The following is a 14644-nucleotide window of genomic DNA, read 5'->3' as shown; positions in this document are numbered from 1 at the left end:
ACAGGGAGCTAGAAGCATGTAGGTAATAGTGAAGTACAGGAAAAATCAAGTCCTACATCAAACAGAGATAATATCAACATAATAATGTGTGAAGGAAATCTTCATCATGTAAACCAGTTTTTGTAGAATTTAGTTATACATTCTGAGATGAAGGATAGTGAAGGCCTCTCAAAAACCAATGATTCAATTTATGTACTTTCAATAAATAGTTCTTCTTTCATCATTTTCTGATTCAATTATTATCCTGAAGTAATATAGTTCACCACTTTTTTTTCTGTATTTTGGTATGGACGGCACAGAAGTTTAGAAAGAAAGATGATAGATATGCATGTCCATATCCAAGCATATGAGATAAATGAAAGAAAATTTGGTTTCAACCGTTGACATCAGTTCTAACCAGAACGTTTTTTTTCATATACAGAGTGACTAGATGGAAACAAAAGCAATAAAAAATACAAGTTACATGCCATGTTCACAAACAACTTGAATGCTATTTCCTACCTCAGTAAGAAAAGCATGTACAATTTCAAATTCTAAGAATGGATGCTTAGAAGCATTTACATTTCACAACTCCCATTGCTTCAATCTCTCTATCAGATGTAGTAGTTTTCCCTGGACTTGTTTAGGTACTCATCCTCTGATCATCTAATTTCAAACCCTTCTACTTGTTTTCTCTTCATCATATCTTGACACATTGGTAGAAACAACTTTGGAAAGACTTACAATATCACAGTCCACACTACACACTGTGACCATAAGTATTTCAAAAACAACCACCTTAGAAGCATAGTGGTGAAGAGTAAGATCTCTAAAGAGGGTCTCTTCTACTTCCTCCAGATATAGAAAAGGATACTGTAAAAAAAATAGTATGAATGATTGATTAGTAAAGCTTCTTGTCTTCCAATAAAATCATTAATTTAAAATCAAAACCTTACAAAAGACAAGTCAACACATCATCGATACATTAGCATTGGATTGGAGATTGGGTAAGCATATTATGGACCTTGTTGCTGTTGAGAGTCTTTAAACTTTTATTAAAGAAAAGAAGAAAATAAAAGAGAAATGGTTGATGTTGTGGAGTAGCACAGCCACTTCTAACAGTTAGATTATGTACTGATAACTTTACCAATACCCTATTGTGCAAATGTAGGCGTTTCACATCTTGGTTGATTATCTACAATTCAATTTCTTCATAATTTAACATAATACACCAAGTCCTGTTCACATTTTAAGACCACATGTTAAATAACACATAAAAAATACACATGTGAGTGTGGAAAAGGTAGCTTAAGTATGTGTTCATGAAAAGAAAACAACTTAAGTTATTATTGTTCTCTAAATTTGAGCATTGAACATAATGGAATAAGCTAAAAGGAGTTCTTTTGAAAAAGGTTATCTAAGAAGCTTATTGAAATAATAGAGATTATACGAGTCATAAGCTCAAATAAACTTCCAATAAACTCTTCAAAATACTTCCATAGATAGAATTAAAATCCTCAATTTCTTCGTTTGTTATGAATTCACAGAATGTTAATCTTTTAAAGGCAGGTAAAGACCTCTCCAAAATCATGTTCAGAGAATAATTGAAGGACTTCCTTTATTTATAGTAGAACTCTGTTTCGAAAATTTTATTTGCCAAATCCCTTAATGATTTCAAGAGAGGCCTGAGAAATCATTGTGTAAACATATAAATCAGAGAGAGAAAAATTATTTGGAAATAACTTCCAAGTTTACCTATGCTGGACACTCCTTCTCCCTTGTTTTTCCAATGGCAGGATATCTCAAGAATGAAGAGTGATCATTATTTGTTTAATGTCTTATCTAAAAGTAAACCAAAAGCATAGCTGTAAAAGGAAAAGGAAAATAAAACTAGTTTATATTTAATACAAGTTCCTTGGAAACAGAATTCAGAACAAGCCATTCTTAATGTACCCAATGTAGCTGTTTCTTTTCATCTTGTCTCCGGTCAATACCCCTAGCTTCATTTTATCATGGACAGCCTTTTCAATATATCATCAACCTGTATTTTCATTCAAAAATAATCAAGAACATGAGAACTGGTGTGAATAACTTCATTCTGTTAAGTTTGTTTTGTTTGTCAGAAACTTTATTAAATTAACGCACCAAGCATGGATTAAGAAGAAAGATGGATGGAACTATACCTTCCAACTACAGAGTAATCTTTGGAGAATAAACACCACATGCTACAACATCTGCACTTCACAAGTTTTAGTGTCCACATCCATTTTCTGAATATTCAAGTCACAACCATCGATCGATATTTGTTGAAGGAAGTCGTAATGGATGATGGGAATTTTCACAACTGGGTAAGTCCAAAAGCTGAAGGCTTCTCTTTACATATATCAGAATCTTTCCCTTTACATATTATTCTGCAAGAGGAAAATATCCCCATAAATACAATTCGTATCATCCAAGAAACTACAACAAAGCCGTAATTTAACTGTTTTCTTTTATGGGTCTTACATAAGATAAAATTAGTTGAATGGATAGATAGAGAGGTGAAAGGAAGGAGAAACCAAAACTTTGAAACTCCTATTGTAATTTTGTTTGAGTGAGAAGCCAGATCAAACTTTGTTGAACATAGAAGCTGAATTACTCTATTAAACAATATCTCATCATCTGTTATTCAAGAGAGAATGAGGGGTCATGAAGAATATCACTAAAGAATTAAGGACTCTGTTCAGAATGCCGAGAAGTCAGCTAAAGAAGTGAGGATCTTGGCTTACAATTATATTATTAATTTAAAAATCAAGTTTAAGTATACCATGTGCTGCTATTGTTTGGAAAATGGCAATCATAGGATTACTGTTTGCAACTAAGAAGATTGTAAGTGAAAAGGTAAAGAGATATTGTGGAGAATTAGCACCTGTGGAAGTGGCAAACAAATGGAAATAGCTGCAAGTCTAATTTTGAACTTGTGCCTCATCTTATTACTCAACATACAGTTCTTGGATGTGAGCAATCTTTTCCCAGTCTTCGCCATCTGGATTCTGACAACGCTCCTTCAGCAATGGACAACCAATGATTGAAAGAGAAGAGATGGATTTGGGAAGACCCTCCTCTGGTAAGCATTGAAGGCTGGGACAATCACCAAGTCTAAGAGAAGAGAGGTGGCAGAGACCCTTGTAGTGCATGTTTTTAAGATTTGGGCATTCAGAGATTACTAGACAGGAGAGAGATCGTGGCAGCAAAACTTCATCGGGAAAACACTCCACGTCCAAATTTTCAATATACAAGCTCTGAAGACATGTGTTGGGATTCAATATCTCTTTGAGGGAGGCGATAAGTTTTAAACTTGAAAGATTCATTTGTTTTACATTTAATGACAAACCTCCATCTGGGAACATCTCCACTTCTGGACAATCAATTATCTCCAGCCAAGTAAGGGAAGGAATCAGTATTTGCACGGGTTTCTCAGATAATCCTTCACTAAGGAATGATTCAAATTGAGGGCAATCACTAATTGCTAGAAACTGGAGATGACTATGAGCGTGCTCCTGTGAAATTCTTCTTAGATTTTGGCATCTTGTCAATCGAAGTGTACGGAGCTTTGGAAATAAATCTAGCATAAAGATTGTAAGAGAGTCCCAACCACCATTAATCATCATAGCTTCAAGGAAATCGTAATTGGTCATGGGAATATTCACAAGTGGACTTGACCAAATGCTCAAGACTTTCTTTAAATGAAGATCATGTTGCTCAGACAGACCTTTCAGTTTGGGACATTTATCCACATAAAGCCCTTCAAGACGTGGAAAAGAAGTATTTTTACACTCCCATTCTTCCCATTCCTTCATGTTGTGGAATTCCAACCTCTCCAAGGATGCAAATGAAGAGTTGCTCCCATAAAATTCAGCACCAATGCTCACTATTCCATCAAGCCCTACAATTTTGAGGGTCTTCAGTGATGACAAAAGTCCAAGGGGAGGCAAACATAGACAATATTTACAGTCCTTCAACTTTAAGAACACCAGATTTGATAACGAATTATCGAATACCCAACTTGGGAATTTTGTACCATTGTAGTTACATATTGACAAACTCTCCAAGTGTTTGGAGGGTTGTAGATTCTGAAGTACTTCCTTTTCTTTCCTTGGATCATCAGGGATGTGGTCCGACTTCCATTCTAATTCTAGCTTCACAAGGTGTTTATTTTTCAAATTCGCTTCTAATGCATCCAAAGGATTCAAAATATTCTGCACCTCGTTAATTGATAGTCTCCCATGAAGATTGAGTCCTCCCAGCTGCTTAGTACTAAGTTCACTATTTCTATCGATGAAAAACATGTTCAGTACTTGAAGATTCTTCAGTTCTCCAAAATGCATTGGCATCTTCTTCACTTTTGTCTTTTTAAATTCCAGGCAATACAATTTGATGAGTTTATGCAAATTTAAGGGCAACTCCTCCAACTTTGAACAATGATTCAACTTCAGTATTAGCAAGTTATAGAGCAAACATATTGACTCAGGTAGTTTTTGTATCATAGTATTCGAAAGATCTAACGAATGGAGATGTTTAAGATCACCTATAGAATCTGGGACCTCTCTAAGGTCTGAACAACAACAGAAAGATAAGAGGCGTAAAAACTTAAATTTTGAGAACAAATCATGTATCGAAATCTTGAAATGCCATTCAGAGTGCAAAAATTCTGAGATAGGAAGAAATGAGCGAAGTCTTTTAGCATCAGTTAAACTCTCGAAACCATCAAAACTTTTGACGTCATGGAATTCAAATGAAAAATAACGGGTTGCTTTCGATATATATTGGGTTTTATCAAATTTCAACCTGAAATAGAAATCTGCACTAACATATTTGGCCAAATCATTCAAAAGGTCATGCATGATGAAACACCTCCCGTCACCTGATTGTTGAAAAAAAGACCTTGACAATAGATTATTGAAGTACTTTTCACCAATTTCATAGGGATCTCTAACTTGCCGTGGGCACTTCCCGTAACCTGATTGTTGAAAAAAAGACCTTGACAATAGATTATTGAAGTACTTTTCACCAATTTCATAGGGATCTCTAACTTGCCGTGGGCACTGTAGAAAATTTTGGGCCATCCACAATAAAATTAACTTCTTCTTAACAAACTCATAATTTTTGGGGAATAAGGCACAATAAGAAAAGCACGTTTTAAGATGAGAAGGAAGGTAGCGAAAACTCAAAACTAGTGCAGGGATAATTTTACTATCTTGTGGTAACTCCCATATGTCACTTTCCAATATGTTCTTCCAATTTGAAATGGATGACGTTGTGCGTAAAAGACATCCAATTGTTTTCAAAGCAAGAGGTAATCCCTTGCACTTCTCAATTATCCTTCTACCAACCTTCATTAACTCATCGTTCAATTCAAGATCACCATCTTTTAATGCATGCTTTTCAAAAATATTCCAGCATTCAACCTCTCTTAATTGCTCTAGAAGATGCACTTTAGACCTCATGATAGAAGCACCTTTCTTATCACGAGTTGTGACAATAATTCTACTTCCTGGAGCCCCATAGCTAAGAGGAGTTCGCACAGCTTCCCATTCATTCCAAACATCATCCAAAACAAGAAGAAATTTCTTTCCTAACAATTTTTCTTTCAGTTTTTTGTGAACCATTTCTAGGTTCTCACTATCATCTGTTTTATTAGTGACTTTCTCAAGAATTTTTCTTGTCATGGTCAAAACATGAGAATGGTTAGAAATAGAGACCCAGGCTTTGATATCAAATTTTGCATCGTCGATCTTTGGGTCACGATACACATGGTTGGCGAGTGTGGTCTTACCCAAGCCACCCATACCCACAATGGAAAGTATTGATGGCTGATTAGGATTGTCGGTTTGAGATGTGAGCCACTTAATGATTATATCTTTTTCAGCATCTCTGCCAAAAATATCACTTTCAGCCACCAAAGAAGATGATGGTGGCACTTTACTACCTGATCCATCCCCAGAATAAGTAAACTTTTTTAAATCAAGAGCACCCACTTGATTTAAAAGATTGTTTAGTCTCTCCAAGACTTCTTTCATCCCTGATTCAATCTTCCTGTTAAATAAAGTGAAGAAATATGATACCTTAAAGGAGGTTTGAGGTTGGGATTGAGCTTCGACTTGGGATCTGGTGAGTTCATAGTCTATTTCACCCAAAATATCCTCTGCATCAAAGACAGCCTCTTTGACAGCAAAAAGCCATGCTTTGACGTCTGGATCTGTGAACTGCTTTAGTTCAGCATCATCAGCTAGAGCGTTGATGGAACGCAGCATGGTGTTCAAATTGAAGAGCAGTGTCTCATCAAGTTTACTTTGATAAAAGAAGTGTAGAAATTGAGGAGAAGTGAGCCTGTCGAATGCAACCTGAAGAAAGGCGGAAAGAACAAGTTCTGCTGCCATGGTAGGAAGGAGTTGGAAATGAAGTGAAATGGATTGAGTGCAGGAATGAATGGAATAGTGATGAATGAAAAGAGAAGTTAGAAAGGATGAGTTGACTTTAAGAACATGTATTTCTTTAATGACAACTCAACCAATATAAAACGTGAGCTGTTGGATATTCATTCAACGGTTGTGATGAATGAACGAATGGGAAGAGGGCTGTGGGCCCAGTGAAGCAATAATTATGACTGTTTCATGAATGACTGTAATCCATGAATGGATATCTGAGTTCAAATAATATCTTTTATACAACAATTATATTATATTCATGTAAATTTAAAAGATGTAGTAATTCGCATCCTTTCTTTATTCACTTAATTTGGTTTATCGTTCTTTCTTTGTCTCTTTATTTATTACTTAATATACTTTGAAAATATAAAAGATATATGATATGGAGGAGTTTCGATTTATTTATTCATATATATACTCTATATACAGGGTAAAATATAACAAAATATCTAATATTTTGTTTAATAGTTTTAACAATATCTCAATTTCAATTTCCTAAATCTAAATAATAAATGAATATATTTTTATCTTTATGTAAGAGATATTTTAAAAAACTTAAAGATTTCCTAAAAAAATATTAAGCAAATATTTTCAATGTTGTTTTTCTGAAATGGTACCTGATGTAAAGACATTATGAGTGTATAAAATATGGAGAGTATCACAATATTACAAAAGCATTTCCTAAGAATTATTTGGCTAATTGAATGTCATCTTAGTTCCTGAGATTGTTAAGCAATCCATTTAAATAAGTGGTATTCATGATTTTCATGATATATTGATTTATCGATGACAAGTTATAGAATTTTATAGCCTCATACCCTGCAGTTATATCACAGTGAAGACAGAAAACAATTATCTCTTTAAGCATCATCAACTTTAAGTCCTTTTGAATAACATGCTTTCTTGTAGTTTCAACAATGTTAAAAGTGAAGTAGACCACAATTCATCACTAAAACGTCCCAGTGGACACTCAAGGAAGGAGCAAAAATCTCCTAGCTCAATCTAGTGATCAAGCTAAAAAAATCTATAAATATGAGACTTATGAATGAATAGGGAGATATATAATTTTTAGTTTAATAGTTTTGTTCTATTTTCTTTCTTTCTACGAGACTTTGTTCTTACATTGGTAATATTCTCTTTGAGTTGCATCTGTGGTTGGATACCTAATGAGGTCCCCACAATACCAAGTAAGCAAAAGAAGTGAAGTCATACAAGCAGTTCATCAAATAGTAGCCTAAGGTGCTTCAAGGATGCAACCAGCAGGGGTTATGGTGGCTAAGTGGCTGGGTGATTCATTGATTTCCACAAATCCAAAGGGCTATTACCATTTTTTTATGTCAAACCATAGAAGGCCAAAACTGATTAAGGAAAAAACTTTTTATATTGGAATGTGATAATACAGTCATGTTATATCAATGAGGTGTAGGTTTTGTATCTTTTGATCTTGTAAGCTCTTTCCTCCTCTGGTTTTTTTTTTATAAGGATTGAGACATTCCTAAATTTCTCTTTTATTTAATTTATTTATTATTAATAAAAAAATGAAAAAGACAAGCAGCTGGACCATTAATATAACTAATATTATTAAAATTATGATTATTATTATTAGTATTAATATTATTAATCAAACTAATAATATTATTAATATTAATATGTTTAAATTTTTAATATTATTCCTAATATTAGCACAATTCAGAGCTTTGTTAATAATTGAAAGGCTTACTGAAATCAATGGTCATGAAGGAAATAATTGTGCTGCTAAATTGAATAATTTGAATGTTGGTAATAAGTTAGACTTTATATGGTACCCTGTTATGCTCCTTAGTTTGGATTTTTTTCATAATAAACACCATTTTCTTTATTCCATAGTTAAGTTGTGTATTTTTTACATGGATTTTGATTTGCTCTTCCCCTGTTTTGTATTCTTTTCTTTTCTCTTTTATGTTATGTTTAATGTAGTGGCAAAAAAAAGTTGTTTAACAGCAAAAAGTCATGCCTTAACAAGTGTATGTTTGAACTACTTTTGCTCTGCATCATCAGCGAAACTGTTTGATTTTTTTCGTGGCTTAGTACTCATCCGTTTTTCCTTAAATTTGCCGCGTTTTGTCCCAAATTCAGTGGAGATTCTTACGTGGAATTTTAGGAAAAAACTATTTCGGAAGAATTTTTCAGAAATTTTGTACAAACCAAGACTATCCTCTACCAAAACTTGTGAAATTTCGCCCTATTCTCTGCAATTTTATTCTGGGCCCGTATAGCACTGAAAAAATTTACAAAAGTACTTTCATATGTTTTTTGCACCTAGGTAAGGAGGCACGTCCAAAAACAAATCACAAAAAGAAGATACGGGGAAAAGAAGCCAGGACGTTTCGTTTTCCAAAAACCTGTTTTGTTCACTCTAGGTCTGGGACTTACTATGCCTTACTCCTTGGGTATTTTTGCCTGAAATTATTACCAGACATTTGTCACTGTGTCTATTGAGTTTTGGCTGAGATGTGAGCTCCAGATTCGTTCCACAAGATTGACAATAAATTTTTTATTCATCACTGCCAGAGCTGAAAGGAAAGTTCGTTTGTGTGTGAAACTCTTTGATTTTTTTCGTGGGTGAGTACTCATCCGTTTGACCTGAAATTTGTCGCGTTTTGTCCCAAATTCAGTGAAGATTCTTGGAAGAAATAAGGTAGAAACAAAAGCATAAGCACAGTGTTCCATTCAAATCATTAACCTAAAAATCAAGAATGAATGAGTGTATCCATCATAAATACTAGTAGGTGATTAGCAAATGAGGTATAGAATCTTACACCATGTTAGATTTCAGCTTAAAAGCATTTGACATTAAGTGAAGTTTCCCAATAGATATATAAGTTAGAATCCAAGACTTGAGAGAAGCGATTTGCAACTTTTCCCAACATCCCATCAAAGCCTGATTAGCACGAGAACCAAACTCATTTTATATCTATAAAAGAAAAAGCTGAATTTCAAAAACAGATATTTAATCACACTCATATATGTTTGTGCACAGTTAAGAGTAAGCAAGTAGTGAATTTGGTTAAATTTATACGAACTTGATTTGGTATAAGTGTTGCAAAGGTTTCATTACTTTAACAGTGGGCTTATATTTATTTAGTTAGTCATTCCAACCTAATTATAGTAGCGTGCATTTTGGTGTGATAGAAGAAAATATTCAATATGTTGATTGGTTATAACATGATATTCAATGTTGGAGTATTTGTTAATTGTCTGAGAAAGACTACAATCATATTGCCAAAGTATCGTTTAAAAGATGTTTTAAAATAGTAATTAAAATTAAGATATTTCTAACCCCAGGTATTTATATTATTTAGTTGAACTCATGCTAACTAGCAGTGCATGAATCAAAAAAATTATGAAATATCAAGTTGTGTTTTATCTTATGGAGGGCTAAATATGATTTTTTTTTCCTTATGGTAGGAATTGAACACAAATATAGCAGAAGGTTTTCAATAACTCACTGTACTAAACCAATTGAGTATAAAGTTGTTTTTCTAATAGGCAGTAGTGTTACATTTATTTGCTTCTCTTTTTTCAAGATATTGAATCTTAGTACTCTTATAATACAAACAGAAAACTATGAGATCACTCTCAAGATCAGAATTTTAAGGAAACTAAAATTGGACCATGACAATGTTGTGTGGGTGAACACTAAAATGGATGGATGCATTTTAGTGTTCATTATGCATAGCAGTTTGGTTGTCACCAAAGAACTTCGTGAGGGTTTGGCAGCTTAACACTCATATTCTGAACATTGCTGATAGATAATGTTGTCTTCGCTCAGCCTGTTGCACACCTGCATATGTACTTCTTTTAAGGTTTAAGAATGTCCCTTAACATCCGCTGCTCTTGTTTGGAAAATGGAAATTATAGAGTGCAGACAAATTGAAATAGGTGCACGTCTAATTTTGAACTTGTGACTCATCTTATGAACCAACAATCAATGTTTGGATGTGAGCAATCTTTCTCCAGTCTTCGCCATCTGGATTCTGACAGCGCTCCTTCAGCAATGGACAACCCCAGATTGAAAGAAAAGAGATGGATTTGGGAAGACCCTCCGCTGGTAAGCATTGAAGGATGGGACAATCATGAAGTGTGAGAGAGGAGAGGTGGCAGATACCCTTCAAGTGCATCTTTTTAAGATTTGGGCAATAAGAGATTCGTAGAGAGGTGATAGAGGGTGGTAGCAAAACTTCATCGGGAAAACACTCCACATCCAAATTTCCAATACTCAAGGTTTCAAGACATGTGTTGGGATCCAAAGTCTCTCTCAAGGAGGCGATAAGTTTTAAACATGAAAGAGACATTTCTTTCATATTTAATGGCAAACTTCCATCTGGGAACTCAACTTGTGGACACTTAGTTATACGCAGTGTGATAAGGGACGGAAACAGGATTTGCATGGGTTTGGGAAACAAGAATGATTTAAATTGAGGGCAATCATAAATATTTAGATTCATGAGATGATTATGAGCGTACTCCTGTGAAATTCTTCTTATGTTTTTGCAACTTTTCAGTGTAAGAGAACAAAGCTTTGGAAAGAAATCTAGTCGAAAGATTGTAAGAGTTTCTGAGTCCATACTGTTTCCCCTAATTCTGAGCTCTTCACTAACAACTACTTTCTTTAAATGAGTTCTTTTCAGTTTGGGACATTCAACCACATCAAGCTCTTGAAGACGTGGAAAAGAAGTAGTTTTACACTCCCATTCTTCCCATTCCTTCATATTGTAGAATAACAGCCTCTCCAAGCATGCAAATGAAGAGTTGCTCCCATAAAATTCAGCACCAATGCTCACTATTCCATCAAGCCCTACAATTACGAGGGTTTTCAGTGATGACAAAAGTCCAAGGGGAGGCAAACATAGACAGTATTTACAGTCCTGCAACCGTAAGCACACCAGATTTGATAAAGAATTATTGAATACCCAACTTGGGAATTCTATACCACTGTAGTTCCAGATGAACAAATGCTCCAAGTGTTTGTGAGGTTGTAGATTCTCAAGTACATTCTTTTCTTTCCTTGGATCATAAGGGATGTGGTCCGACTTCCAATTTAGTTCTAGCTTCACAAGGTGTTTACCTTTCACATTTGCTTCTAAGGCATCCAAAGGATTGAAAATATTCTGCACATCATAGATTGATAGACTTCCACGAAGATTGAGTCCTCCCAATCCTCCCAGTTGCTTAATACTTAGCTCACTATTTCTATCCACGAAAAATGTACTCAGTACTTGAAGATTCTTCAATTCTCCAAAATGCATTGGCATCTTTGACACTCTTGTACCTTCAAATTCCAGGCAACGCATTTTGGTAAGTTTATGCAAATTTATGGGCAATTCCTCCAACTTGAAACAATGGTTCAACTTCAGTATTAGTAAGTTATAGAGCAAACATATTGAGTCAGGTAGCTTTTTTATCGCAGTACACGATGAAAGATCTAACGAACGGAGATGTTTAAGATCACCTACAGAATCTGGGACCTCTCTGAGGAATGAACAATAACGGAAAGATAACATGCGTATAAACTTAATCTTGGAAAACAAATCATGTATGGAAATCTTGAAATTCCAATCATGAGTCAAATATTGTGAGATAGGAAGAAATGAATGAAGTCTTTTTGCATCAGTTAAACTCCCAAAACCCTCAAAACTTTTGACATCGTCGAATTCAAATGAAAAATGACAAGTTGTTTTTGGCATACATTTGCCTTTATCAAATTTCAACCTGAAACAGAAATCCGCAGAGACATATTTCGCCAAATCATTCAGAAGGTCATGCATGATGAAACGTCCTACAACACTTGATTGTTGAAAAAAAGTCCGTGATAGTAGATCATTAAAGTACTGTTCACCAACTTCTTCTGGATGTCTAATCTGTTTTGGAATCTGTAGAAAATTTTGGGCCATCCACATCAAAATTAACTCCTCCTTCACAAACTCATAATCTTTGGGGAATAAGGCACAATAAGCAAAGCACCTTTTAAGATGAGAAGGAAGATAGTGATAGCTCAGAAATAGTGCAGGGATAATTTCACTGTCTTCTTTTGGTAACTCCCATATCTCACTTTCCAATATGCTTTTCCAATAAGAAATGGATGACTTTGTGCTTAAAAGACATCCAATTGTTTTCAAAGCTAAAGGTAATCCCTTGCACCTCTCAACTATCCTTCTACCAATTTCCTTTAGCTCATCATTCAATTCAAGATCACCATCTTTTAATGCGTGATTTTCAAAAACATTCCAGCATTCATCCTTTCCTAATTGCTTTAGGCGATGCACTTTAGACCTCATTATAGAAGCAACTTTCTTAACACGAGTTGTGACAAGAATTCTACTTCCTCGAACCCCATAGCTAAGAGGAGTTCGCACAGCTTCCCATTCTTCTCGTCTTTCGTTCCAAACATCATCCAAAACAATAAAAAATTTCCTTCCTGACAATTTTTCTTTCAACTTTTTGTGAACCATTTCTAGGTTCCCACTATCATCTTTTTGATTTGTGATTGCCTCAAGAATTGTTCTTGTCAAGGTCAAAACATGAAAATGATCAGAAACATACACCCAGGCCTTGATATCAAATTTTACATCTTCGATCATTGGGTCATTGTACACATGCTGGGCAAGTGTGGTCTTACCCAACCCACCCATGCCCACAATGGAAAGTATTGATGGGTGGTTAGGATTGTCGGTTTCAGATGTGAGCCAATTAATGATTATATCTTTGTCAACATCTCTACCATAAATAACACTTTCAACCATCAAAGAAGATGATGGCAATTTCTGGAGAACTTTACTACCTGATCCATCTCCAGAATAAATACCCTCCTTCAAACCAAGAGCCCCCTTTTGCTTTGCAAGATATTCTAGTTTCTCCAAGACTTCTTTCATCTCTAATTCAATTTTCTTGTTAAATGAAGTGAAAGTAGAGTTGAAGAAATTTGATACCTTGTAAGTAAAGGTTTGAGGTTCGGATTGAGCTTGGACTTGGCATCTGGTGAGTTCATAGTCTATTTCACCCAAAAGATCCTCTGCATCAAAGACAGCCTCTTTGACAGCAAGAAGCCATACTTTGACGTGTGGATTTGTGAACTGCTTTAGTTCAGCATCATCAGCGAGAGCATTGATGGAGTGCAGCATGATGTTCAAATTGCCAAGGAGCTTCTCATCAAGTTTTCTTCGACGAAAGAAGTCCAGAAGTTGAGGAGAGGCGAGCTTGTCGAATGCAACCTGAAGAAAAGCCGAAAGAAGAGCACCACCAACAAGTTCTGCTGCCATGGTAGGAAGGAGTTGGAAATGAAGTGAAATGGATTGAGTGCAGGAATGAATGGTATAGTGATGAATGAAAAGAGTAGTTAGAAAGGATGAGTTGACTTTAAGAACATGTTTTTCTTTAATGGCAACTCAACCAATATAAAATGTGAGCTGTTGGATATTCATTCAACGGTTGTGATGAATGAACGAATGGGAAGAGGGTTGTGGGCCCAGTGAAGCAATAATTGTTGACTGTTACGTATAAGAAAAGTCCATGAATGATTGTAATCCATGAATAAGATGAAACAAATCATCAGTGAAATCTGACAGTAGTTCAAATAATATCTTTTATGTAACAATTATATTATATTCATGCAAATTTAGTTGATGTACTTAATTTGGTTTATCGTCTTTCTTTGTCTCTTTATTTATCATTTTTTTAATTTGGTTCAATAGTAATTTTTATGCTATTTTAATGTACTTGTTCAGTCAAGATTAAGCTGGCTAATTGAATGTCATCTTAGTTCTTGAGATTGTTAAGCAATCCATTTAAATAAGTGGTATTGATGATTTTCATGATATTTTGATTTATATATGACAAGTTATAGTACAGTGAAGACAGAAAACAATTATCTCTTTAAGCATCATCAACTTTAAGTCCTTTTGAATAACATGCTTTGTTGTAGTTGCAACCATGTCCTTTCTTTGTAGAAATTTTTATTCTCTGTTTTAAGAGTCAGTTATCTACTTAGTTCAATCTTTGCAGATGGTCAAAATGGAGAAAATTAGTAACTGGATTCAATTTGGATTAATGCATGTTTATGTACTTTAGCTTTTTGTTTATGTCACTCTTATTTAAGTGTTCATTATATTGTTGAGTTTTTCATTCATACTTCTTAGATTTCCTTTCATCTTAATTATAAA

The 14644-nt window shown here is 34.6% G+C and overlaps 2 protein-coding genes across 3 annotated transcripts; both read right to left on the bottom strand.

Annotated features, from left to right (window-relative positions):
- Positions 1-347: 347 nt before the first annotated feature.
- LOC137836737 (putative disease resistance RPP13-like protein 1) lies at positions 348-6489 on the bottom strand. 2 transcript variants are annotated; one of them, XM_090301594.1, is made up of 6 exons: positions 2888-6489; positions 2485-2640; positions 2163-2390; positions 1933-2020; positions 1735-1844; positions 348-852 (listed from the first exon to the last, which is right to left on the bottom strand). In XM_090301594.1, exon 1 carries the CDS (start codon positions 6396-6398, stop codon positions 2952-2954), a length of 3447 nt encoding a protein of 1148 aa, XP_090157720.1. In that variant the 5' UTR covers positions 6399-6489; the 3' UTR covers positions 348-852; positions 1735-1844; positions 1933-2020; positions 2163-2390; positions 2485-2640; positions 2888-2951. The 2 variants fall into 2 exon arrangements, with proteins under 2 accessions (XP_090157720.1, XP_068501548.2); XM_068645447.2 differs by lacking the exon at positions 2485-2640.
- Positions 6490-9933: 3444 nt separating this feature from the next.
- Positions 9934-13935, bottom strand: LOC137836740 (putative disease resistance RPP13-like protein 1). Its single transcript, XM_090301593.1, has one exon. It carries the CDS (start codon positions 13742-13744, stop codon positions 10400-10402), a length of 3345 nt encoding a protein of 1114 aa, XP_090157719.1. The 5' UTR covers positions 13745-13935; the 3' UTR covers positions 9934-10399.
- Between the last annotated feature and the right edge of the window lie 709 nt (positions 13936-14644).

Source organism: Phaseolus vulgaris, chromosome 4, assembly GCF_051622355.1.
Source record: "Phaseolus vulgaris cultivar YP4 chromosome 4, ASM5162235v1, whole genome shotgun sequence".
Lineage (NCBI taxonomy): Eukaryota > Viridiplantae > Streptophyta > Magnoliopsida > Fabales > Fabaceae > Phaseolus > Phaseolus vulgaris.
The sequence above is the reverse complement of the archived record's forward strand: the minus strand, read 5'-3'. Positions and strand labels throughout refer to the sequence as shown.

Bases quoted from the DNA above. Each gene is read 5' to 3' on its own strand.
- LOC137836737 (XM_090301594.1), bottom strand. From the start codon at position 6,398: ATGGCAGCAGAACTTGTTCTTTCCGCCTTTCTTCAGGTTGCATTCGAC.
- LOC137836740 (XM_090301593.1), bottom strand. From the start codon at position 13,744: ATGGCAGCAGAACTTGTTGGTGGTGCTCTTCTTTCGGCTTTTCTTCAG.